This window comes from Mytilus galloprovincialis, chromosome 13, assembly GCF_965363235.1.
Source record: "Mytilus galloprovincialis chromosome 13, xbMytGall1.hap1.1, whole genome shotgun sequence".
Classification (NCBI taxonomy): Eukaryota; Metazoa; Mollusca; class Bivalvia; order Mytilida; family Mytilidae; genus Mytilus; species Mytilus galloprovincialis.
This window is the reverse complement of record NC_134850.1, coordinates 58195623-58222399: the sequence shown is the minus strand read 5'-3', so window position 1 is coordinate 58222399 and position 26777 is coordinate 58195623. Positions and strand designations below refer to the sequence as shown.

Here is a 26777-nt window from a genome sequence, read left to right as displayed (position 1 = left end):
CATGACAAATAGATTTAAAAAATATATATGTAACATGTTATTTGTACACCAGTTTGCTGTTAGAATGGGATATGCAATTTATAAAATAGCTACAGTTAGTCATTTAACTAAATCAAAACCAAATACACCAAGCAAATTGTGACTAATGCTAATTGGACGAGTATCTTTTTATTTCTAATTTGTAGTCAGTTTACTAAACGACGGTTCCCTAAATAGGAAAGTTTTAAAGGAAAGTATAATTATCACAGTAACATTTCAGACAAGTGCGTATATTTTTGTTAAATCAATATTTCTGGTATGTTTCAAACTGTCCTTCACTTTTGACAACGAGACGAGTACTTATCCCAAATTTACCCTTGGAAAAAAATGTGTAAACAGATTTTTATTTTATCAAATCTTTTTTTTTTAATTATTTAGATTTTTATAAAAAATATTCTTTACACCAGAAATATTATTTATAAACAAGCGTATGAGTTTTAGTAATATTGACTAGTATATATCACTATCGGACACGCAAGACAGAGATGTATATTATACATTCGACAGGAAATCGCTTGAATACCTGGACGTGTCACCTCACAATACCTTTGGGAGTAATACCTTTAGCCATGCAGGTGATCAAACAAGGGAAGGTCCGAATTTATTAAAATAAGTTTATTACATAAAAGAATTATGAACAAATTAGATTTTCGAAAACAATTTTCACGGAACACTTATTTAAATGATCATTAATGACTTTGAACTATGACTTTTTAACCAATTCCCATATAAACAGTTAAAAACGACATGCAGACTTTGGTTACTTACAAAAAAAAACATTTTCCGTATCAAATTAGTAAGTCGGATAATACAACCGTACATCCACTCGCAATTACGACTACAATAGGTTACTGTTTCGGTCTTTTGTGGTTCATAGACATATCGTGGCTAAAAACGGAAAAGATGGTCAAATTGGCGGCACGCAGAGTATTGATACTCTTAATTTTAAAATTGATGGTGATCTCTTGTCTAGCAGAATAAAATTTAATATCAATGAATTTGAGCATTTTTATACAGAATGGACATACTATCAATTTTCTTTTTTTTGCGGAGTTTCCCTTTAAGCTAATAACACTGGACACTTTTAATTTGCAAAACACTCATTTGCAAATCCGCCGCCGCCTCAAACAAGAGCTACAATATCATGTATATAACCAAAATGTGCAGAATTACATGGGATTCAATAATTTCATTGGTTTTCTACAGTTACTTTCATATTTATTTTGCAATTTGAATTATAAAAACATGGGATTTTCAATATCCCATGGGACAGGGCAAAATCCCATGGGATTTACCATTATCCCATGGGATTTTGGTTAAATCCCATGGGATTTTTTTTTGTCCCATGGGATTATTGTAGTCCCATGGGATATTTGTTGTCCCATGGGACAAAAAAAATCCCATGGGATTTTTATTATCCCATGGGATTTTTAATATCCCATGGGACAAATTAAAATCCTATGGGATTCTAATTGTAAATATATAGATATAAATAAACAGTAATGTGTATGTTACAATGTTTTCTATTTGGTAGTAAATTATTATAAGATGAATCTTTTTAATTGAATATCTTTTTTTCTTGGGAAATGTTAATTTAGCATATTGTTCTTTAACTGTTCAAAACTAAACTTTTAAACAACAAAGCAGATAATGTAAGTATCAATATATGTTTATTCATGAATTATAGAATACTTTCTTGAAACACAATTATTTGCCATTTGAAATCAATAAAAACTCTATTGTTAGGCTTAACATACTAGTAGCTATTTAAGTAAATCTATTTTTTTCACAATATCCCTCAACACAAAACATTAATAGTTTCTTATCATCCAGCATTGTTTGATGGTATAGTCCACTTTTTGGACATTCAGCACAGAACTTTGACATTATTGTGGTTTCAATATTTTTTTGAATTTAAAAGAACTTCAAATCATTGACTGAGTGATGAAAATAATAACTGATCCAACTTTTGTCTTTGAATTTATTCTGGTCTTGTTTCTATGTTTTCTCCATTTATTCTAGGTGGTGAATTTCAATCCTTCTGAAAAAGAACCAATAAAATCTAAAGTAATGGATTATACAAAATTGTTTTCATACATGTAGCAATAATATGATTTTCAATAAAAATAGCTATGCGATATGGATTTTACTGATTGTTAAAGGTTGTCCAGTGTCATCAGTTGCTAACGGCCTACATCCTTCGGTCTCTGATGGAGGGTTGTCAAATTAGCAATATACCACATCTTCCTATTCTAATACCATATAACAATCAATTAATTTATTCTTCTTTATAACATTTGGGTATTTTCCCAAGTTATATACATAATATATATATATACTGTAAATTCGGAATTAATGCGAGTTTTTTTTTTATTGCGAAAAATGCAACGGAGTTGTAAACGCAATAATTTAAACTCGCATTATGAAATATTTTATATGGATTAAACAGGATTTTTCTCAAAATCGTAAAATTTAAAATCGCATTTAAGTCTAAAATGACAGAATCGCAATAATAAATGCACGCAATAATTTATGAATTTACAGTATAAAGATCAATGTTAAAACTTTAGACAACTATAATAACATTCCATTATTCACAAGAATTTGCAATATATTATACAAAATGCAGACAACAGAAACAATATTTCTTTAAGCTTTTGAAGTTCAGACAGATTTCAATTTGTGTTTTATTTCAATGAAAAAATACCTTGAACATATTAGAAATTATAACATTGATACAAAAAAAATATGTATGTTTTATCCTTATTTTTTGTGTTGTTGGCTTGCTGTCTCATTTTAATATACATTTAAACATACATCAATAATCTTCTTCTTTATTAAAAGTAAAAATGGGATATTTTTGATTTTGATATCCCAAAACATTATAGTTCTATCAAACACCAATGTGTTTGATATTAATTTCAAGACATGTATAAATGTTCCAGACCATATCAGTATTCGGATGTTACTTTTACGGTCCAGAACTTACAGTCCCACCATATGTGTACAGTCAGACCATTTAAGTATATTTGTACTGTCTGGTACCAGCTCGACCAAACCTGTGTTTTTATTTTAACTGCAATTAAACTTTTTGTATTAATCTATTAAAGATTTCAGTTATGTTGATCTGTACTGTACATTTGTTTGTAATAAACTTGACCAACTTCTTAAAATTGGGCAAGCGTACAGTCCAAATACTTGTTTGTTCTGGAACATAAACATGATTAACAAGCATTTGGCAGGATGTCATGCTAAAATCCCATTAATATTAGTACTAAATTTTGAGTATATACATGTAAATCCACAAGTTACTTACTGAAATTCATGGTGAACACTCACCAAAAACTTACAATTTAGAGGAAAGACTGGAAAGATGAATGCACTAACACTATCAAAACAGAGCATAAAACTTACCGAAAAACAAGATGTTTTACATTTATCCAGGAGCAGGATAATTGAAAAGTTGTTTTTTTTTCTTTCTCTGCTGTCCATCATATAACCTTTGATTTCATTCATGCAAAATATGAAAATCTGCAAAGGTAAGACCTAGAACCTCAACTTATCCACATTTTGAATTTTGAACTGCATACTTGTCCTTTTCATCTTGCTGACAACCTAAACATAAAAAAATGATAAAAACATAATTCTAGATTGACTTTGTGTTTTTATTTTTGTTGGTACATGTACAAACAATTTTCCCAACTTTAAAACGAAAACATCATCACCAATGAGGAGGTCATACTAACCTCCGAAATATTTAAACAAACCGAAATTATTACTTGATTAAGATCTTGTCGTAAATTAATGGCATAGATACTCTTATTTTTGAAAACTTGATGTCTATTGCATACTTATATTCCTTTGTACGAGAGTATGCATATTAAGATGGACTCCATGGACTTTAATGTTAGCATGATTAATTTTACAGTCACTGACAGTTTTTCAGCTCTATGTGTACATTTTGAGAGAATCTTGCAATACTGTATATTCTGGTATTCAGAACTTATTGTGAGGTTTTTATTAATACAACTGAAAGCTGTATCTCGTTTTCATTTCTGATACATATTTATGAGCTGAAGACCAGTGCCGAATTTTTCTCACTGCATTGAAGACTCATAGGTGACCTTCGGCCGTTGTCTGCTCTTTGATTGGGTTGTTGTCTCTTTGTCAAATTCCCAGTTTCCACTTCCCATTTTATATCATGTATGCTGATTTTTCTTAAATTACAATATTCAATCATGCAATTTGTCCATTATTGAAAATACGATAAGCAAAAATAAATGCACAAAAAATTTAACATTGTTATATATATGTAAAAGACTTTTTTTTAAATTCAAAACAGTTGCCTACACTGTTAATTTCCTTGTTTGATTTCATATTTTTAAAGCCTTTATAGCTAGCTAGATGGTATGCCGGGGCGGATCCAGCCATTTTAAAAAGGGGGGTTCCCAACCCAAGACAAAGGGGATGATCCTATATTCATTTGATTTGTTTTATTGTCTCATACAAGAATATATATGGTTTGACGGTGGGGATCAGGGATCCTGAAATTTTTTCACCTAACCACTGGATGACAGGGGATCTCAACCCTTTAAAAGTTTCTCAAACATGTGTGGGTGGTGGTGAACCCCATGGACTCTCCCTATATTTCCTTTTATTTGTTTTATTGTTCTATACAAGAATATATAAATATGGTTTAGGGGTGGGGATCTTGACCGTTTACAAGTTTTCAAACTAGAGGGGGTGGGACTTCACTTTTATTTTATTTCATTATTAATTTTATTGTCCCCGACAAGAATATATATGGTTTAGGGGTGGGGATCTGGATCGTTCACAAGATAATAGCACATTCTCAAATTGAACAGAGTGGTGAAACCCCCAAAGACCTCCTTTTAATTTCATTTGATTTGTTTTATCGTCCCATTCAAGAATATATATGGTTTAGGGATGGGGATTTGGACCGTTTACAAGATAATAGCATATTCTCAAATTGAAAGGGGTGGGGATTACCTCCCATGGACTCACCCTCCCTTCTTTCTTCCCCCCCCCCGAAATACCTTTTAATAAGCCCCAATGCACAGATAGTTCACAGTATTTTCCCTTGATTTACACTAAAGAATATACACTATACAGGTGTATTTTTTTTTTAAAAAGATAATACAAAGTTCTGAAGACCACCCTGACCACAGTGGTGGATCCAGAATTTTTCATAAGTGGGGCCCACCGACTGCCTAAGAGGGGCCTGCTCCTGCCATGACTCAGTGATTCCATATATAATCAACCAATTCTTTTCCCAAACAGGGGGCCCTGAACTCCTGATCCCCCCTTTTTTTTCCTCATTTCAATCACCCTGATATAAATTTAGTTTTATCACTTACAATAGGAATGGTTTGAATTCCCCAATAATTCTTATATACCATTAATATCAACATATTTCATTTTTGATCAATGAAAGGCAAAAGTTTTCTATGGGTAGAAATGGATAGTGGGAAGCTTTCAGATTCACACCATGCCGGTGGCTGTGTTCAAAGTGCTGGGTTTTTATTACCCTCGTTGTTTGCGGACTAACTACTATTTAGGCCAGTGGTGGATAATAGTGTGCGTGCATTAATCTTCTATACCTTCTTAATCAATATATTCAAATACTGACGGCAAGTGTGTGTTGTAATGATGTATCAATGTCTTTTTGAAAATCACCGTGCTATTTACATGTGGGATCGAGAATGCAGGGGAAGGAAACTTGTCAATTATGTTTATTTAAGCCAAAATAAAATGAGCCGCCGTAAAATTAACCTTGGGTAATAACAGTGCATGTAAGGCTCGTCTCGGAGGGGTGTCTTTTTTTTTCTGTCTTCTTTTTTTAGTTATATTTTTAATAACTTACACTTTTTTCCATTATTCTCTTTCTTTCACTATTCTTTATTCCTTTTTTTTTCTTTGTCCTTTGTTCTCTATTCTGTTAATTAACATCCATACCCTCTTATGTGGACTTACTGTAGTTTATTTTTTAGTTCTGGCAGAGATATTAGATACAATATATATGTCTCTGGTTCTGGTATTATACGATAAGTCAATTTCTTTTTCATGCAGTGTCATGAAATATAATGGTTTTATGCATATCAGCCAAGATTGTGCGCAACATTTTAATAAACAATTCAACACTATATACACGTTTAATGTGAATTTTATTAAAATCGATAAAGAACATGAATTTGGCAGCTAGTGCCCCTTAAACAGGTAAAGTTCAATTAACAAATTCTGATCTACTGGCATTCAACACCAAATTACTTACTTGCTGTATATTGATAAATGTGATTGTATATTGTCAATACCTCAACATCGAGAATACGTCATGTGAGGTGTTGGTCGCTACGTTTTGATACGGGGTCAAAGGTTGCGGCTTCGAGACAGAGAAAAACATCCAGGTAAAAAGTGTAGAATTTTGTTTTTGAAAATTTGAGTTGTAAATTTTCCTAAAAAGTACTTAATTCCGTTCATCTAGTTGTAAATTTTCCTAAAAAAAGTACTTATTTCCGTTCATCTATTATGGGTATAAACTAAACTGAACAAGAAAAGTATTAGTAAACAGACAGAAAGTCCGACGTTGAATTAATTATTTTACAATTAATTGTTTAAATATATGAGAGAATGTTTTAGGCGAATTTTTATATGAGAGAATGTTTTAGGCGAATTTTCTTTAATTACAGATAAATGTATTTTAGGTTCAGGAAATGATTTATTCTTCGGGTACGTCTAAACAACCGCTCAGGACCTCCTGAGTGCACTCAGGACATACAAAGTGCACTCAGGACCCATTACCGTAATCATATCTGCACACATGATGGATGTTTATATTCGTTATACGCTTCTTATTTTAGAGTTAAATTTTGGTAGAAGTTGAAATCGCAGGGGCGGATCCAGCCATTTTAAAAAGGGGGGTCCTTACCCAGGGCAAAAAAAGGGGGGGTTCAACTACATGTCCCCATTCAAATGCATTGATCGGCCAATAAAAGGGGGGGTCCAACCCCCCCCCCCCCGGAACCCCCTCCCCCCTCTGGATCCGCGCCTGAATCGAACTTAGATAGATATGTTAATTCTTATAAAATAATGAGGGCACGTGTCACTGATTACTGAGCCATGAATTATCCAATCAACAAAATTGATTGGATTATCTTTATTGTTTTTTAGGAATTGTATTGTTTAGTTCAGTTTTACCTTTAACATGAATTTGCATATAGAAAAAATAAAATATATATCTCATTCGATGTGCTTTTTCAGTTTATTTTTCATGATGACGGGTAAATTAATTTGTTGTGTTTTGCAGTTCACGAATAAAGAAAATTATTTTATAGTTTTTTTTTCTGTAACAAGTTCGATTTTTGTTTTTCAGTGTGATTCTTTCTCTCTCTCTATCTAAATCAAGTTTTTAAACAAACACAATGTTGAATGAATATCAATTTTATTACATTTGTATATCTTTATTCTCAACAAACCATTATACAAGAGAAGACAATTATGTACAATATTCAGTTTAACCTTAACGGAAATCTGTGCACGAAGACTTAGTCGTGGTTTGAACGGATTTCGTGTCAATAAACTGTCTTCGAAATAGTCTTTCTTTGTTAATGTTTGTGTCATTTTGGTCTTTTGTGGATAGTTGTCTCATTAGCAATCATACCACATCTTCTTTTTTATAATTTCTCGCTACTACAATCTAACTTACATATTTTTTTAGAAATAATTATACCCAAAATATCATAATTTTTAAAAAACGGAGACGAAAACGGAGACAAGTTCATTTTCAGAATTTATTTTCGCATTGAAATTCGTTTCAGGCTTGTGAAACTGGACAAAACGACTTTAATTAGAGAAAAAAAACTTAATAAAAACGGATTTCTTAAAATATTCGTATAACTCAAAAATAAAATTCCTGGACAAGTTCGATAAAAATGAGAAATAACATCTAACTACATGTATATGAGTTTGATTGTTTGAAAAGTACGGCTTTTTAACGGATTCCATATACAAAACTTTAATTAATATAAATTCTTTTAAAGTATGAACATTTATTTCCCTTTTCAAACTCGTGCAAAGAATTAATTACTGGTCCAGGACATGATAATAAAATTAAGAATAAAACTTAAAAATTTATGGAACGAAATCTTAATAAAAGACGAAAATCTTAAAACATCGTGATATTCATTCTAGACGTCACAATATTACTTCCCGCATGGTCACACTGTACTAACAACACAATGTATAAAACAACAATAAAGATAATCCAATTAATTTTGTTGATTGGATAATTCATGGCTCAGTAGTTGTGTAATCAGTGACACGTGCCCTTATTATTTTCTAAGAATTACAAATGTAACATATCTATCTAAGTTCGATTTCAAATTCTACCAAATTTAACTCTAAAATAAGAAGCGTATAAAGAATATATGCATCCATCCTGTGTGCGATGACTATAAAGGGTCCTGAGTGCACTTCGTATGTCATGAGTGCAATCAGGAGGTCCTTCAAGCGGTGTTTAGACGTACTGTTCTTCTGGAAGCTTCAATTTTTTTTTTATCAATACTAACAACACAACATAATTACACAAGGACACATTTTTGTTTTTTGACAGCATGAACCCCAGTTAATGAGCAAACACAAATTAAGAACGAAAATCGTTTACAATTAAATTTTATAGAAGGAAAAAGGGGGGGGGGTAATAAACAAATTTTATTTACGCTCACATACTTCTAAACAGATTTGCATATGTAAGCTCTCTATAGATAATGTTAAATTATTTCAGGAGTTTTGAAAAAAAGAATATATACAGTTTAATTTCGACTAAAATATTGATTCTTTTTATAGATTTGGTACCTCAGTTTCGACTCAACATTTCATTTTGAATTGTTAGATGGCAAACTCTTTAGGCGAATATTGTATCTGTTCTTCATTTAATATTCATTATAACAAGGCCTTGTACAAATCCTTGATTATAGAATGTTTGGCAATTGAAAAAGACGAGAGTAGACAAACCCTAATTATGCAGGGTTTCACAAGTTGATCTCCAAGCGGCCCACATTTAACATATAATAAGATCTATATTTCTCAACGTTTTCAAAATGAAATAACTTGAATTGAAAATTTCCCAACTGTGAAAATTTGTTATTTCTAAACGTCTTTAATTATTATTTCGGAAAAAAAAAATATTTAGCATATTCATATATTTTCATAATTTTTTCCGATGAAACCTTTTTTTTTTGCAAAGTTTACTTCTATGTGTTTTTAACCATCACCAGCGACTTATTCTCTGCCATCACCAATTAGTCCTAATTATTAAAGATCAATTGACCAAATTCAAATGATGATTGGTATATCGTATTGAATATGATCATCGGTCATCCGTGACGTATCCCAAATAACGACGCATGCCGATAGATAGATCATAGTTTATTAATTAGCGTCTCGCAATTTAAATTTCATCAAGGGGACTTAATTAAACCAGTTACTATACAAATCTTGAAAAAACGATGTACATGTACTTTTTAATATTTTTTAAAACAAATTACGAAAACGTTTAGTGTAAAAATCACCGAATATAAATGTTTCTTTCTTGCAGGTTTTGGCATTTGTAAATAACATTAACGTTTTGGAATTCTAATGCAAAAGACAGTCGATTCAAACTGAAATAACTTCTTTAAAGATGGTTTGATTTTTTCAGAGACACACATATATATATATGTCTCAATACATGTATTATATGTCTCTGATTTTATCAAAACAAAAATAACAAAATTATAAAATATGTTAGTTATCGAATGTATACCCTGAACTCTTACTATTATATATATATGTCCTAAGTTACTTAATGTCCTGTGTGCAACCAGGAGATCCTGAACGGTTTTTAAACGTACCATTATTTTATATGCATATATTTAAAGCTGTTCTTAATTATATGCATACTAGGTATCAGTGGCGGATCCAGGGGGAGGGTTTCGGGGGTTGGAACCTCCCCCTTTTTTGAACGATCAATGCATTTGAATGGGGACATATGGTTGGAACCACCCCCTCCCCCTTTTGTCCTGGGTTGAGACCCCCCTCCTTTTCAAATGGCTGGCTCCGCCGCAGAGGTATATTTATATATATATGTGTGTACCAGCCCCCCTCCTAAATCTTTGGAAACAAATGGTAGATTATATAGGGAATCACGGAAGCATGACTGGACGTGAACACTCTAAGGCAGTCAATGAGTCCCCACTTATGAAAATTTCTGGATCAACCATTGCTTAGTTCTAGTTATCTTAGGTCCTAGTGTGAATTAATGCCAATAGGTCTTTTAAAACTCATCTTTATTCATACATGTATATATACGTTTTCTCACGGATTTGTTCATGCAATATTGGAATTATGTTTACTCAATGCGCAATTACTGAAGTTTATATTTGCTACTTTTCTTCTTAATTTCATATAATTTTTTTTTTGATTTTTTTTCTTCGAAAAAATAGTGGTGTTGAAATAGGGAATGGACACAGATACCTTATCACATTTAACCAAAGAAATGTTGTATAATGTCATCAATCTGTATTACACGTAGACAGGATGTTCTCTAGAAAACTATACGTTATACACACCCGAGAATACACGCACTGTCGAAATGGAAAATTACTGTATGTTATAGTTACCTGTAATCAGCTTTGCAACACCATGTCATGACAGTTCAAAAAGATTTTCTTCAAATCAAAATGGAATATTCATTTTTTCTGTAAAATTTAAAACTTTAAAAAGTAGACTTTGACAAAATTATGAAATAGAAAGAATTGAACAATTTAAAATCGTATTTTAACAAAGATTTAGATATAATTTTACAACGATCCTTAAAAAATAACCAAACAAACGTTGAATCAAACGATATGAACCTACGCAGTTTTATATTAAAATACTGACACACACCAGTTTGCCATCTCAGTATGCAAGGCAAGGGTGCTTGGTGAGGTGCTGGAACTTGATGTACATGTATCATTAAGTTAATACAGTTCTGTTAGGATTGACTGCCTTTTTACAGAGACTTCAAGTTCTATTCTTACTGTTATCAGTTAGTATAGACGGTTCCTGGCTTAGAATGATTCTCTGCTCAGCAAATGGTGCGTTATTAGCATTTGAATCAAATTTCTTGTAGAAGTAAAAAACACAAATTAATGTATTTGACAACTTTATTCAGGAGCACAGTCTATATTATCCGGCGTAAATAACTTCGAGATTTATGTGGAAGTTTACTCTGCTGCTCGATCTATGCTAATCGATGTTCCAGTATATTTCATATTTATATTTATTCGTGAGGCCTCGTAATCGTTTATATTCACTAAAAGCACAGTCGCCTAAATATTTTATATGGCGAAAAAATTGCGAAAATTGGGGGAAATAATATATTTTTAGTAGCATTATTATTTTAAAATCTTAAGAGGTTGCTTGCAAATTTAACTCTAAAATGAGAAGTGTATGACGATCTATAACGAATATATACATCCATCATGTGTGCAGATACGACGGCGACTATATAGGGTCTGCCATGAGTGCACTTTGTATGTCCTGCATGTGTGCACCCAGGAGGTCCTCCTGAGCGGTGTTTAGACGTACCGTGAAAATCTTATCTGATTCAGGATCAATTCATCGGTTACACTCCCCTGTCACCAGTGATTCTTTTTTGCTGACATTCTGAAAAAAGTATTGTGTAGTCCCTGTGTAAGTGTTGACTCTCAACTTGCACATGTGATTTTTTAACACTCCCCGGACTTCTGCAAAAAAACAATTATTCAGTTCACTGATTTAGATGGAAGGTAAACGAACAGAAAGTCACAGGACATTCCGACAAAAAGTCACAGGACAAAAAGTCAAACACATGTCAAACTCAGGCATAAAGTAACAAAGTTGATAGGACAAAAAGTCACAAACAATTTGTTGACAATTGATTGAATATAAATGAAAAAAGATTTTGAAATATCTTCTTTTTATTACATATATTCATTTTAAATTTTAGGAAATTGTTCATAATATAAAAAAGAAGATGTGGTATGATTGCCAATAAGACAACTGTCCACAAGAGACCAAAATGACACAGACATTAACAACCATAGGTCACCAAACAGCCTTCAACAATGAGCAAAGCCCGAGGTAAAGCCCATACCGCATAGTCAGCTGTAAAAGGCAATCATACTATATCTTTTTTTTTATATTTACATGTTAAAAAATGCGTGCAAATGTAATCAAAAGCTGCACACAAACGTAATGATTTTTGTGTGCAAATGTAATGGTAATGTGCGCAAACCTAATGCACTGATTTATTTGTTTTTAATAAATTTTAATTTAAAAGTTGCTACATCATGTTCATGTATAAAACTTCAAGAAAAATACAAAAAGAGTGTTTTCTTGTTCAAAGAAAAATAATCTCAAAACTAAATTGTGACTTTTTGTCCTGTGACAGTGTGTGACTTTTTGACTGTGACTTTCTGTCCTGCATTCAGATTGAATAGGGGAGTTTGGTTGACCCCGCCTCCCTCTATCTGAGACTACTATCTCAGTGATGAGCTTTGTGTTTCATGTACAAATGTATTGTGCTTTAATTTATGTACAAAAAAATTGAAAAACAGATATGTTACACATAAACAAACGACAATCACTGAATTATCGGATCCTGACTTGGAACAGGCACAACCATAACAAATTGGCAGGGTATAAGGAACTTTGAAAATATTTAGTTTTTGTGGTTTGGTCTATTTTCCGGATACTGTAAGCAATAAGGCCCCTTTATTTAGTGAATGAAATAATTGTAAGATGCACTTAGCTGTCTGTCATATTTTATATGAACTTGACCTCATTTTCATGCATGGTTCATTGGTCAATGAAACACTGCATTGTTTTGTCAGTTTATCATATGTTTAAAGTTACAGGTAGATTATATTTGGTAGATATGAAACAATTGTAAGGTGTGCATGTCTGAATGGCAGATTCATATATAAACCATGACCGCATTTTATTGTTCTTTGGTCAATGATAAGTTTTCTTGGTTTTGTCATTTTATCAGGCCACATTTAAAAGAATGTCTGTTTCCCCTCCCCCGGGTCTACCCTTTGTAAACAGACCAGGAAGGCAGGTTTTTTTTAGCTCACCTGACCTGAAAGGTCAAGTGAGCTTTTCTCATCACTTGGCGTTCGTCGTCTGTCGTCCTGCGTCCGTCGTCCGTAAACTTTTACAAAAATCTTCTCCTCTGAAACTACTTGGCCAAATTCTACCAAACTTGGCCACAATCATCCTTGGGGTATCTAGTTTAAAAAATGTGTGGCGTGACCTGTCAAACCAACCAAGATGGCCGCCATGGCTAAAAATAGAACATAGGGGTAAAATGCAGTTTTTGGCTTAACTCGAAAACCAAAGCATTTAGAGCAAATCTGACATGGGGGGTAAAATTGTTGATCAGGTCAAGATCTATCTGCCCTGAAATTTTCAGACGAATCGGACAACCTGTTGATGGGTTGCTGCCTGTGAAATGGTTATTTTAAGGAAATTTTGCAGTTTTTGGTTATTATCTTGAATACTATTATAGATAGAGATAAACTGTAAAAGCAATAATGTTCAGCAAAGTAAGACCTACAAATAAGTCACCATGACCAAAATTGTCAGTCGACCCCTTAAGGAGTTATTGCCCTTTATAGTCAATTTTTAACAACTTTTCATCATTTTTTGTAACTTTTTTAAAAATCTTCTTCTCTGAAACTACTTTGCCAAATTTAACCAAACTTGGCCACAATTATCATTGTGGTTTGTAGTTTAAAAAATGTGTCCGCTGACCCAGCCTACCAAACAAAATGGCCGACATGGCTAAAATTAGAACATAGTGGTAAAATGCAGGTTTTGCTTTATATCTTTGAAACTAAGACATTTAGGGCAAATCTTTCAAGATTTAAATGTCCATCAGAATAAGATATATCCCCTCACAAATTTTCAGTTGAATTGGACAACCTGTTGTTGGGTTGCTGCCCTAAAATTGGTGATTTTAAGGTAATTTTGCAGTTTTTGGTTATTATCTTGAATACTATTATAGATAGAGATAAACTGTAGACAGCAATAATGTTCAGCAAAGTAAGATCTACAAATAAGTCAGCATGATCAAAATTGTTAGAGGACCCCTTAAGGAGTTATTGCCCTTTATAGTCAATATTGAACAACTTTTCGTCATTTTTGTAACTTGTATATATAAAAATCATTTCTAAAACTACTTTGCCAAATTTAACCAAACTTGGCTACAATCATAATACTAGGGTATCTATTTAAAAAAAAAGTGTCTAATGACCCCGCCTACCAACGAAGATGGCCGACATCAGTAAACACATTAACAGGTGAGCGACACAGGCTCTTGAGAGCCTCTAGTTTTTTTTAACTGGATGTGATTGTCATAGCATGGTCACATGAATGGTTTGACTTGTCCAGTCCAGGCCACTTATCAGTTGTTTGTGCTCAATTTGAGTGTATTTATTTAGATTATCAATCCTTCTGCTTTCAAGCACTTTCCAAAAATGGAAACAAATTATTTTCAGGAAAAAAATAATTTCGATTTTTTTGTGGAAAATAATTTTTTGACCCGGGCGCTTATTTTTGACCCGTGTGGGGGGAGGGGAAACAAACATATTTTTAATTTTGGCCTTAAATTTTTTAAGCATAGGTCTACTTGTTGTATGGAATGACTACAAGGTATCAAATAAAAAAAGATGTCTGCCTGTCAAGGTTAATTTTACTGTGACCTCATATTCATAGAATAATGATAATATTCATGATATTGAACAGCAAGAATGATGAGTAAGTTGATGTTATATACAAATAAGACAAAATTTTCAGTTGCCTACTAATTATGTAATACATGTAGTAGTTATTTTTGTCATTAAATGATGTTTACCCTTTTATGTGTAGGGCAAGAACATGAAAGATAAAGGGGAAACTATAAACAGAAGAAATTATCAACAAAATAAGATTTACAGAGGTCAACAAAGCCTAAATGGTAAGTCCACTGTTATATTTTTTATAAAAAATTTTGTCCTTGAATAATAATTAAATATTTATTAAAATAAGATGTGGTATGATTAAAGAGAAAACTATCCATCAGAGTTCAATTTAGTGGATGTAAGCATTGTAATTACTTATTAGAGGCCATTGATGACCTGTAAGTAATGAGAAAACCCATACCCTATACATGTTATAGTAATCTATAAAAGTCAACACTAACCAAATTTGAAACAGAGCATCAATTCAAACGTCAAATATACCAGACTAATTTATAAAAACAAATAATTATGAAAAATAAAAATGACGGGTATGAACCAACATCAACCACTGAACTATGTACAAGCTCCTGATATTAGACAGGTATAATATGGCTGGGTTGATATAAAAATAAGAAACACTTAGCAGTCTGATTTCCAATAAGACATTTCTCCAATAGAGATCAAATGACATTTAAGGAGGCTCTAGGGTATAACAATTTCAGAAAAATGTTTTAATATTTTTTTTTCATAACTCAATTTATTTATATCTTTATCATATGGTACACCAAATCATTCAAAACAATCAATTCGGTTTGGCCCCAGATGACTTTTAAAATGCATATATCATTGAAAAAGCTCCAAATTATCTCCCTTTGGTGCAAAAATGCCATTTTTTGGCATTAAAAATGTAATATCTTATTTAACTCAACGGTGGCCTATATTTTTTTTTATAATTTTAAATAAGCTGTACTCTAACTAAACTATTATAAAATTTAAGCGATTTCTGTAATTTAGTACTTGAATATTTAAATGAAAGTTTATCATATTAATCATAAACATGATAAAATAGCCATTTTATTGATCTCTTCACTGATAATTTTTGAGTTTGTGTATTTGTAGGTCAGAAATCTGGATTTTCATGGTCATCATTCACAGATCAATACTGAACGGAAAACTTAAAGCTGATATTTTTCTCCATAGTGCGACTTTTTTATTAATTTGAAATGGAACATGTTTTTTCCTACATTTATTTGAAAGAGGAAATTTCAACATGATGACTATAAACAAAAAGGAGTCATATCATCACGATCATTGATGCACAAGAACTTGATCATATAAATACAACAATGTAATTATCAATTGAAAGATGGAATGAATGAACAAGATATTAGAATGTTGTTGTCCAAATAACTTGCTTTGTCTTCTCATTTGAATCTCTCGATTCAATAAAGATGTACAGAGGAAGATCTTTGAAGAACAGATTGAAAAAATGTTTTGTCTAAGAATTGCAGGAATATTCTAGTGAATGAAATTATTTATTGACTTCACTCTTATAAAGTGGACTGAATAATTGTACATAGCAAGTTGTGAATAAAGAAAGCAAAAACTTTAACAAAAAGTGTTTATATTATAAATTTGCAAATATAAGCATACTATTATGTACACCACAAAGTTATATATTATAATTCAAATCGTTTGCCTATACAAGTATTGCAATGAACCTATAACAAAGAAAATCTTACCTCATGAAAAGAGTGAACTATTCAGTCAGAATATGAAATATTTTTTCAGTTCTATTTTTCATAATAGAATAAACAAGACAAAGATTTCAAAACAATATTTTTTCATTTATTTAGAAATTTCATCATTTTGTTTCAGTGAAAGGACTTTATTCTTTGACTGTAAAATATTATTATTATACATTCCAAAATAAGAATAATCTTTATTGTCATATAAACAAATAAAAAACATGTTTGTGACAAAATTAAAAAAAAATTATATATATGTATATATAAAAAATATAAAAAAAACTCGTATACATTTAAAACATTTTACTACCAAACAGCATTCATTGTAACATACACATAACTTTATATTTATATATATATGTATTTATAATTTTAATCCCATAGGATTTTATTTTGTCCAATGGGATATTAAAAATCCCATGGGATAATTATAGTCCCATGGGATTTTTTTTTGTCCCATGGGACAACAAATATCCCATGGGACTACAATAATCCCATGGGACCAAAAAAAATCCCATGGGATTTAACCAAAATCCCATGGGATAATGGTAAATCCCATGGGATTTTGCCCTGTCCCATGGGATATTGAAAATCCCATGTTTTTATAATTCAAATTGCAAAATAAATATGAAAGTAACAGTATAAAACCAATGAAATTATTGAATCCCATGTAATTCCGCACATTTTGGTTATATACATGATATTGTAGCTCTTGTTTGAGGCGGCGGCGGATTTGCAAATGAGTGTTTTGCAAATTAAAAGTGTCCAGTGTTCAATGGTTAAATCTCGAAAAAAATACTTCTTTCCCGATATTTCACAGTTTGACGTCGCGCAAAATAACATTTACGGCAGCAATTTTAAATGTGTCAAAAAGAACGAATTCTTCAATTATCAAGTAAGAAAATTTTTGTCAAAAATCATTATACAGGAAACTTTTATTAAGGTCATATACTATGTGATAAGACTGATAATAAAATACTATTTTAATGTCATGCAATAAGGTTTAAATGCAAACAGTTTTAAGAAGAAAGAGTTTAATGTCTGCCTTTTTAGATTAATTCTGCGAATTGTTTTTGTCTGTAAAATCATCAAACAGAGAGATAAATAAAAATAAAAACTAATTGAATAAAATGGAGGATTGAAATGGAGAATTTGTCAAAGAGACAACAATCCGACCAAAGAGCAGAAAATGGTGCGTCTAAACACGACTAAGGACTCCTAAGTGCACTAATGAGTTATAATATAGTACTAAGGACTAAAAGGGGTGCTGTACAATGTTAACACATTTCTTATCTAGATAGATATTGATATTTAATACATATATTCAAATTTAATCAATAAAAGATCACAAATGATGATAGAACAATGCCTGTGCCGGTTTTCGTTAATTTTTCCGAAAATCACTAAACTATTAGACACGTGTCTGATAACTGGTAACTGGTAACACTATTACCTTAAAAAATGAAAAAAATTATTATTCGGATAAGAAAATTACCCTGACATTTAGATATATTTACCATAAAAATAGGTTTTAAATTTTTAAAATATCATTTAATATATGCATCGGTTTATGATTAAATGAAAAAATATAGGAAGGAAAATAATGTTGCATCGAGAAAAATAGCCTCTCCCCTATAAATGATCATTAATTTACCTAAGTGGGGGCTTAAATTTGGACACCGATCGCGAGGCCTGACTGCCATAAACAACAGATTACGAACAGCAAACAGTGGATACACCAATTGATATGTATGAAAGACAACGACGGACACAAAATGATTGCACTGTAAAATTTCAACTACCATTAAGATCATTTTTTCAAATATCCTTATCAAATCAGACCTGCATTTAAAAAAAACCATGGGATATCTATTACCGTTTGGTTTCAAATTGGAGTTAAAGATTGCATTTTCCCAAAGAATTTTAGGTAAAACCCCGAGAATCTCACCCCCTAGAAATTTGAAGTGTCAGGATGTTTCGAAATATGTATGAATTTTCATACGTACTTGAAATTGTATATAAGGAATAAAAACAAATTCAGTATGTTTACTTTACAAACAAACAACAGACACCAATTGTGTCAGTTATATTGTTTAATTCATTTTTACTGAGAGAAAAACATTGATTAATTGATTATTCAGTGGTTGTTTAAACGTCCAGTGGCAAAAGTTTCATGCATATTCAGGACGAAAAGTCCTTTCAGAAGTATACAATGAAGTATTTGGTATAACAAATGTTTAAATTTTGTAATTATTTGGTAAATGTCATTTTCTTAGCTAGTTCTAATTAATTTGTACGAATCAAATTTTCTGACAAAATAATATCTTTTGCTCTAAATTAACATATACGATTTTGATAACAATGGATAATATAAGGAACAATAATTGTAACTTACATAAAAAAAAGAGATTATGATTGTTTAATCAGTTGCTTTGTCAGTTCGCTCGTGTCAGTCGGATCACTGATTTTCGGCAATATCAAGGAAAAACCGACACGTTCTAAATAATGTTCAACTACTCATTTATTGGTGAAATTAACCTTTATTTTTTATTATTTAACACAGCATTGTTTTTATTACAAGCTATTTCATATATCAATATACAGCTAGGGAATATTTGATGTTGACCGAAAATATAAGATACATCGATTTAAACTATGTGAAAAATAACTATTTTTTGTTACTCTAATTTCCGTGTCTATATTTAATGTACGAGTACACTATAGTAAGACAGAAAAAGAGAAACGGAAATATACAGGAATACCTAAAGTTTCGTAAGTCATTGCAATGGACCATACATTACTTACATGTCACAAGTTTTCATAGCACTCAGCAAGTTTTGAAACGAATATGTGAGATATAGATCTACTGCATTTGGGCAAATTAAAAATATAAATAACTATTTTTTTTTAACAGATTCACAAGTTTTGAATTTTTTAAACCGTGCATCAATATTTTATTGTTTTATTTAAATTCCTCATATGTTACGTGTATTGATCATTCATTTGTTTAAATTGTGAAGTATATGACTTTAATGATCTTTAATAATAATACACGCATTTATATATATATAAGTCGATACAGTTTGAAATAAATAAACGAAAGATGCATCGATGTTGTTTTGCTTGAGTGATTCACCTGTTAAAAGCTCGGGTCTCAACACGGTTTAAAACGAATTAATACCAGTTTGAAATAGTTTAATGGGGGCGTGGCCTATTTGTTTGACGTAACTTACCGCCAACTTGAATTAAATTGAACGACTGCAAGCGAATCTATTTGACTGGCATTAAAATGATTTGATATGCATTGAAATACATTAAAAATGATTTTTAATTTTTGTCAATCTTTATCAAATGACGATTAATCTCATTTAAACAGCGTTAATGCATTTTTGTCCGATCAAGTTAAATTCGGGCTACTAGTGATACAAGTTTTCGTCATTTTTTTGTTACATCTTTAAATGTGTGTTGCCTATATCTTGACAAACGACTCGATAGAAGGATTTATACCTAATTTAAATGACTTTAATACTTCAACTTACTTTCCTCCGAATATACATTTCAGCTTCAAAGGATCTCCCATAATTCCAATAGTTTCTTCGGGTGATGCCCACATTAGATGCGGTCTTACAAATATATTAACATCTGAAGAAGAAGAACTGTATTGTAAATACAATACTTCCATACTGTGTACAGAGTATACGTACTTTTGACATATGTTATTATATATAAAAAAGAAGATGTGGTATGATTGCCGGTAAGACAACTGTCCACAAGAGACCAAAATGACACAGAAATTAACAACTATAGTTCATCGTACGGCGTTTAACAATGAGCAAAGCCAATACCGCATAGCCAGATATAAAAGGCTCCGAAATGACAATGTAAAACAATTCAAACGAGAAAACTAACGGCCTTATTTATAGAACAGATTTGCGAGTACTAGCAGTTATCTGACAGCTAGTTCAAAGACACTAACAACTAATAAAAAAATCATGCATCTTAAACTAAATTATTAATCCGTACACATCCAACATTCAATGGATTTAGTGTAAAGACGTCACAAACAGTCAGAGAAAAACATGACCTTGTGCAATGCCAAGATACAGGTATCGACAGATTGTAGATCCATGAATGTGTATATGTATATAACATACTAGTAATATTTAGTTTGCTTTTAATTTACTGATAACAGAATCAAATATTTATACCAATAAAAACAATATTCAATGATCTTATTACAGTGTTGAATTGGTAACCTTTAAGAATAAGTTTATTCAAAAGAGCGATAACTTTACAAGGATCATTTCTAAGTTTCTGGGCACGGTTAACAAAATGAGGATGTGCTATCCCGTTTGAAATAACCAAACTTCAAAACCAAATCTTTATATCTATGGAAATATTTAGTAAAGGTGTTAAGAAATTCATGGTAACGATATCCCTGGTTTAATAATTTACCAGTAATACATAGATTACGTTCGTTAAAATCAAAAACATTACAACAAATACGAGCTGTGAAATATAAACACCGTAAGATGGTGCCACACTTCACGGTATAATTTGAAATTTGATACACTATTTAATGTTGACCGTGAAAACGCTACAAGAACGTTTAGTATTATATTTAGTGCATTACAATTTAGTTTCAAACTTTGTAAAGAAACACAGTAGGGGGGATTCCTGTTTTAAGAGTTTTTATTCTCTTTGCATAGATTGAAATATATACTAAATTGTGAAAAAAACTAAATATATGTCAACAACATGTTTAAGTTCTGCGTTAGAATATTCTATTCGATTACATAGAATATAACATTTTCATTACAATTCAATATTCAAAACCGTGTATTTGGAAATGCTATCTTTTTTAATTGGATCAGTTACTTGTATTTTGTCAAGGCAAGTATCATTGTGTCATGTATAAATACACTATCCGCTTCTTCTTTTGTAAGATGTTTCTTAACTTACTTTAAAATGCACCATAAACCATAAACTATGTGATATTACACGCCTTAATGAAATCCATGAAAATGGCTATACATCATGTATCATCCAAAACTATGGAAGCCATTTAACGGTATTCTATACGTATCAAAACAAAAGAAGTTTGTAAAGAGTGACGAAAGATACCAAAGGGACAGTCAACCTCATAAATCTAAAACAAAATGACAACGCCATGGCTAAAAATGAAAAAGACAAACAAACAACAGCACACATGACACAACATAGAAAACTAAAGAATAAACAACACGAACCATTATCTTTGTAATATGCACATCAAAACAAAAAAAAAAAAAACGTTTGAAATGTTTTCTAAATGCATCAGAAACAATGGGAACATGTATATGCGCATAAGAAAAATACAAATATGCGTGTTACACGCATTAGTCAATAAATGTTATTGATTAGTATTCATGTATTGATCTATTTGGGTTATCATATGGACGAGATTAATGATGCGATATACAAATGCACTGATTCTTGTTCCAAGTAAGGTGTATTGATCTATTTTGGTTGTTAAATGGACGAGATTAAGGATGCGATATACAAATGCACTGATTCTTGTTCCAAGTAAGGAAGTTGTCTATTGGTTGCTTTTTTGTCTTTTTTATACCCTTATTTAATCTGGAGAGTTTGATTTCGAATTTCTATCGTTAAACAATTGTTCTTTTGGTACAAGTGTTTTCTTGTTCATTACTTCTCCAGACCTTTTTCAGCAAATATTGAACGTTAAGAGCAACAAGAACATACAAACAATTTTGGTATTTAAAACTTTGAAGCAATTTCGATACACACTTTTTATTTTTACGTTGTCTATCCTGCACTAACCACTAGGATGTCAAAAACAGAAATCTTTTAACATGAATCTTCTTATGTAAAACAAAATCAATATAATCGCTGGTACTTTACTTCTGGCACTGTTGACAATTATACAACCTTTCTTTCCAATTGGTGAAATGACTGTTCCATTAGAAAACGTCGTATGCCCAGCTACGTCATTACTTGCCATACACACATACAATCTTCCATTTTGATAATCTTCGTCTTTCACGTTTGTGATATACAGATTTCCTGTAAAAAATAACGTTACATAATTAGTTATGCAACTTGGTTATTTTTAAGATCATACAATTTATTTGGAAAAAAACTGAAAGTATTATCTTTTTATAATTCAATTTGTGATTTTAAAATTTACTGACAAAATGCATAATTTGAATTATGCCAGCAACGAAATACTTGTAAAATGACAGTTCGTTCTGTGATTGACTGAAACCAACCACAGTAGAGACAATGGGTCGAAATAGGAGATAACTGTATTGTATTTTAAGCTTCGACGGCATCAATTGGTGATGTGATGGTCGCAAATGAGGTTTATTGCCGATTTGTTAACAGTAAACGGGTTTTTAAGACCATCAGATAATTAATTGATGCCGTTGGAGCTTAAAATACAGTACAGGTAACTCCATTCTAATAAAACTGACAGAAAACCACGTTAAAACTTGTAATTAAATCTGTAATATATTTTCTGCGCTTGTGTGTATGTTCCATTGCACCAATTGTCAATTGGTGCCATGAAAATAAGTGACGTTATCCAACCAAAATGAACGTTACAAACGTTGTTGCATTAGAATGATAATTTCCATGCTTAGACAATATTCTAGAATAACTAACATTAGATACATGTAAGCTGTATATTTATGCGTTTTAAATTACCTAACAATCAAATATACAATGCTTGTTCTTTTTCTTTGAATCATTAAGATATTGTTTTACCTTCTCGGTCTTTAGTAAACCTTCTATTGTCAAAGTTAACTTGTGTGACTGATGCATCGATTAGACTCCATAGGACCCACGATACATTTGCCTTAGGCGTGCTGTGAGGAACTACACATGATATTTTTACCGAGTGTCCACGTTTTACTTTAAGAGTAACATCCTTTGTATCGATAAAATCTTCCAGTTTGGCTTTCTTTACTGTAATTTTGTCTGATAGTGACACACCTTCAATATTCCAGGCCTCACATTGGTATATTCCTTCATCTCTTCGTTTCGTTCTTTTCATAAGAAGTGTACCAGTATTAGACTGCATAAATATGCGTCGTTTATGTCGACTTAGGTCAAACACCTTTCCATTCTTTGTCCACCTGTAACTTATATAAACATTGGTTTACTTTAAGGTTTAAATTGCTATTCAATCTGTTAATAACAATATTCAAAGAGAAGGCAACAAAGAAAGGCAACTTATCAAATTAGTTTTAGCATCCAATCTAACTAATTTATTTGTATGCTATTTCATGTGTTCTTGCCATTTTTCCCCCATTTTGTGTGTTAAATCTGTTTAAACTAAAAGAAAAAAGAAAATGACAAGACATATTGTCAGAAATTACATCATTATAGATAATATGACAAGGATTGATAAATAAAGTGTTACAATCGAGATATGTTTCACTATTCTTCCACAGTTGTTATCGTCCCAAAAACCAACGCCAGATACAGAATTCATAAAACGCTCCTGCCGGTGAGACGGAAAAAGTTAGGAGGAGAAAAAGGTGTTCTTTGTTTTATCTCAGATCTTCTGGCAAATGGTGGAGGAAAGCTTGTGAGACTTTTCATTTATGTTTTTACATCACTGCTGGTGATCTGATGGATAAATCTGTTGTAGGGTTGTCACTTGCTCAGACGTACTTATAAATATAATTATTTTCTGTGACTGTATCTTACATCAATTTGAAGGATCCTTTACTATAGATAATTTAGCTGATCTATAACAATAACATCTCCATGCCTTATATATCATGTACTGTAGTGCGACGCTAGATTACAACTGACGTGGAAAGGTAACACCCGGCCACCGAAAGCTTCATTCTTATGAAGCCCAGGTGGTTGTGCGGTCTAGCGGGACGGCTACAGTGCAGGCGATCTGGTTTCACGATATCTCACATGTCTCAGTAGCATGGGTTTGAATTCCGGCGAGGGAAGAACAAAAAAAAATTTGCGAAAGCAAATTTACAGATCTCACATTGTTGGGTTGATGTTTAGACGAGTTTTATATATTATAGATTACATACTGTGGTCTTGGGACTCCATTTGCTACACAACTTAGCTTCATTTGTTCTCCTTCTTTGAAATAAACTTCTCTTACTCCAGTTTCCTTTATACTTGGAGGACGATTGTGGTCTGAAAAGCATAAAATAAATCGAAATGAAACTGCAGATTTTCATATTTCTGTCGTAAAACCAGGTCAACAAATAATTAATTGTTCATTATGTTACTAAAAACAAAACGGAGTTGCAGACCGCTCCAATGTCTTTCGAGATTTTTATTTGCAATTTCGATTATTTAAGGTGGTTACAAATGAGACCGCAAACATTCATCAAAAGTAGCGAAATGCTTGCATCAATTCTTTTTTTGAATTTGAGAGATTTGATTGAAAAAATATATAACTATGGAAAGAACCTGAATCGTGTTGGCTGATTCGTAGCGCTCAGTTGTCAAAAGACCTTTATTAGAGAAATAGAGAAACAGTATTTTATTGTTTTACGCAATTCGTGTGATTAGTTTATTCAATACTGGTGTTACCTGAGAGCATCAATTTCATTACAAAACTCGATTGTCTCCACTGGTACTCGTATCTGGGGGCGTCTGTGTTACAAGGCAGTGCGTATACCGACTGAGCTAGAGCTAAACCGCATTCGACTGATGATTTACTAAGGGAAACAATCACGTCACCATGTGAAAAGATAAAAAAAAAAATGATATGAATACTTACTAATAAACACTAAATCTGCAACCAAACGGAGAAGGAACGACGGGTTCATAGTTCAGTCTGTACATAAAAAATATTAAAGATGTACATTAGTAATTAAAAATAAATAAATACTGGAAAATCTGCAACCAAAACGGAGAAGGAACAAAGGATTAATAGCAAAGTTTGTATATATATAATAATAGTTATCAACGTTACCAAGATTATAATTTAGTACGCCAGACGCGCGTTTCGTCTACATAAGACTCATCAGTGACGCTGATATCAAATTATTTATAAAGCCACACAATTACAAAGTTGAAGAGCGTTGAGGATCCAAAATTCCAAAAATGTTGTGCCAAATACGGCTAAGGTAATCTATGCCTGGGATAAAAAAAAATCCTTATTTTTTCGAAAAATTCAAAGGTTAGTTAACAGGAAATTTATAAAAATGACCACATTATTGATATTCATGTCAACACAGAAGTGTTGACTACTGGGCTAGTGATACCATCGGGAACGAAAGGTCCACCAGCAATGGCATCGACCCAGTGAAGTAAATAGTTATCAAAGGTACCAGTATTTTAATTTAGTACATCAGACGCGCGTTACGTCTACATGAGACTCATCAGTGACGCTCATATCAAAATATTGATAAAGCCAAACAACTACAAATTTGAAGAGTATTGAGGATGCAAAATTCCAAAAAGTTGTGCCAAGTACGGCTAAGATAATCTTTGCCTGGGATAAGAAAATCCTTAGTTTTTCGAAAAATTAAAAGCATAATAAAATATGCTAGTAAATTGGTAGACACTAAATTTGCAATCAAACGGAGAAGTAACGACGGGTTCATACAACCCTCTGTAAATATTTATAAATATCCTAGTAAATTGGTTAACACTAAATTTGCAATCAAACGAAAAATGATTAATATTAAAATTGTTAGTTAAAATGATAATAGCTATCAAAGGTACCAGGATTATAATTTAGAACGCCAGACGCGCGTTTCGTCTACATAAATAAAGGCAACAGTAATATACCGCTGTTCAAACTCATAAATCCATGGACAAAAAACAAAATCGGGGTAACAAACTAAAACTGAGGGAAACGCATTAAATATAAGAGAAGAACAACGACACAACACTACAATGAAACACACACACAGAAACGGACCAAGCATCAGACAAAATCCCACGAGAAAAACATATATAACATCAAAACCAAATACATGAATTTGGGATAGACAAGTACCGTGACACGTCTTATCGCAATGTGAATTTACACTCAAAATTAAGAGAAAACAAACGACGCAACGTTAAAATGTAACACACACAGAAACGAACTATAATATAACAATGGCCATATTCCTGACCTGGTACAGGACAATTTTAAAGAAAAAAATGGCGGGTTGAACCTGGTTTTGTGGCATGCCAAACCTCCCCTTTT

General features: G+C 31.9%; 1 protein-coding gene and 3 long non-coding RNA genes across 8 annotated transcripts in view; 1 reads left to right on the top strand and 3 right to left on the bottom strand.

Moving 5' to 3' along the window:
• Positions 1–22648, bottom strand: part of LOC143057772 (neuronal cell adhesion molecule-like) — a 38400-nt gene extending 15752 nt beyond the window's left edge. Inside the window, exons 1-2 of the mRNA XM_076231165.1 lie at positions 22523–22648; positions 20131–20233 (exon numbers count right to left, since the gene is read on the bottom strand). Of these exons, the coding sequence (XP_076087280.1) occupies positions 20131–20233; positions 22523–22595 (176 nt within the window). The 5' untranslated portion in view covers positions 22596–22648. The remainder of the gene's footprint in view (positions 1–20130; positions 20234–22522) is intronic.
• Positions 1691–5786, bottom strand: LOC143056284 (uncharacterized). The gene is made up of 3 exons (XR_012972282.1): positions 5661–5786; positions 3454–3654; positions 1691–2080 (listed from the first exon to the last, which is right to left on the bottom strand). It is a non-coding gene; the product is annotated as an uncharacterized LOC143056284 (long non-coding RNA).
• On the top strand, positions 10563–16680 carry LOC143056047 (uncharacterized). 5 transcript variants are annotated; one of them, XR_012972226.1, is made up of 3 exons: positions 10563–11070; positions 14992–15079; positions 15963–16680. It is a non-coding gene; the product is annotated as an uncharacterized LOC143056047 (long non-coding RNA). The 5 variants fall into 5 exon arrangements; XR_012972227.1 differs by lacking the exon at positions 10563–11070 and adding an exon at positions 11153–11174; XR_012972224.1 differs by lacking the exon at positions 10563–11070 and adding an exon at positions 11695–11772.
• Positions 22649–23368: 720 nt separating the features above from the next.
• LOC143056009 (uncharacterized) lies at positions 23369–25417 on the bottom strand. Its single transcript, XR_012972202.1, has 3 exons — positions 25356–25417; positions 24655–24763; positions 23369–23736 (listed from the first exon to the last, which is right to left on the bottom strand). It is a non-coding gene; the product is annotated as an uncharacterized LOC143056009 (long non-coding RNA).
• Between the last annotated feature and the right edge of the window lie 1360 nt (positions 25418–26777).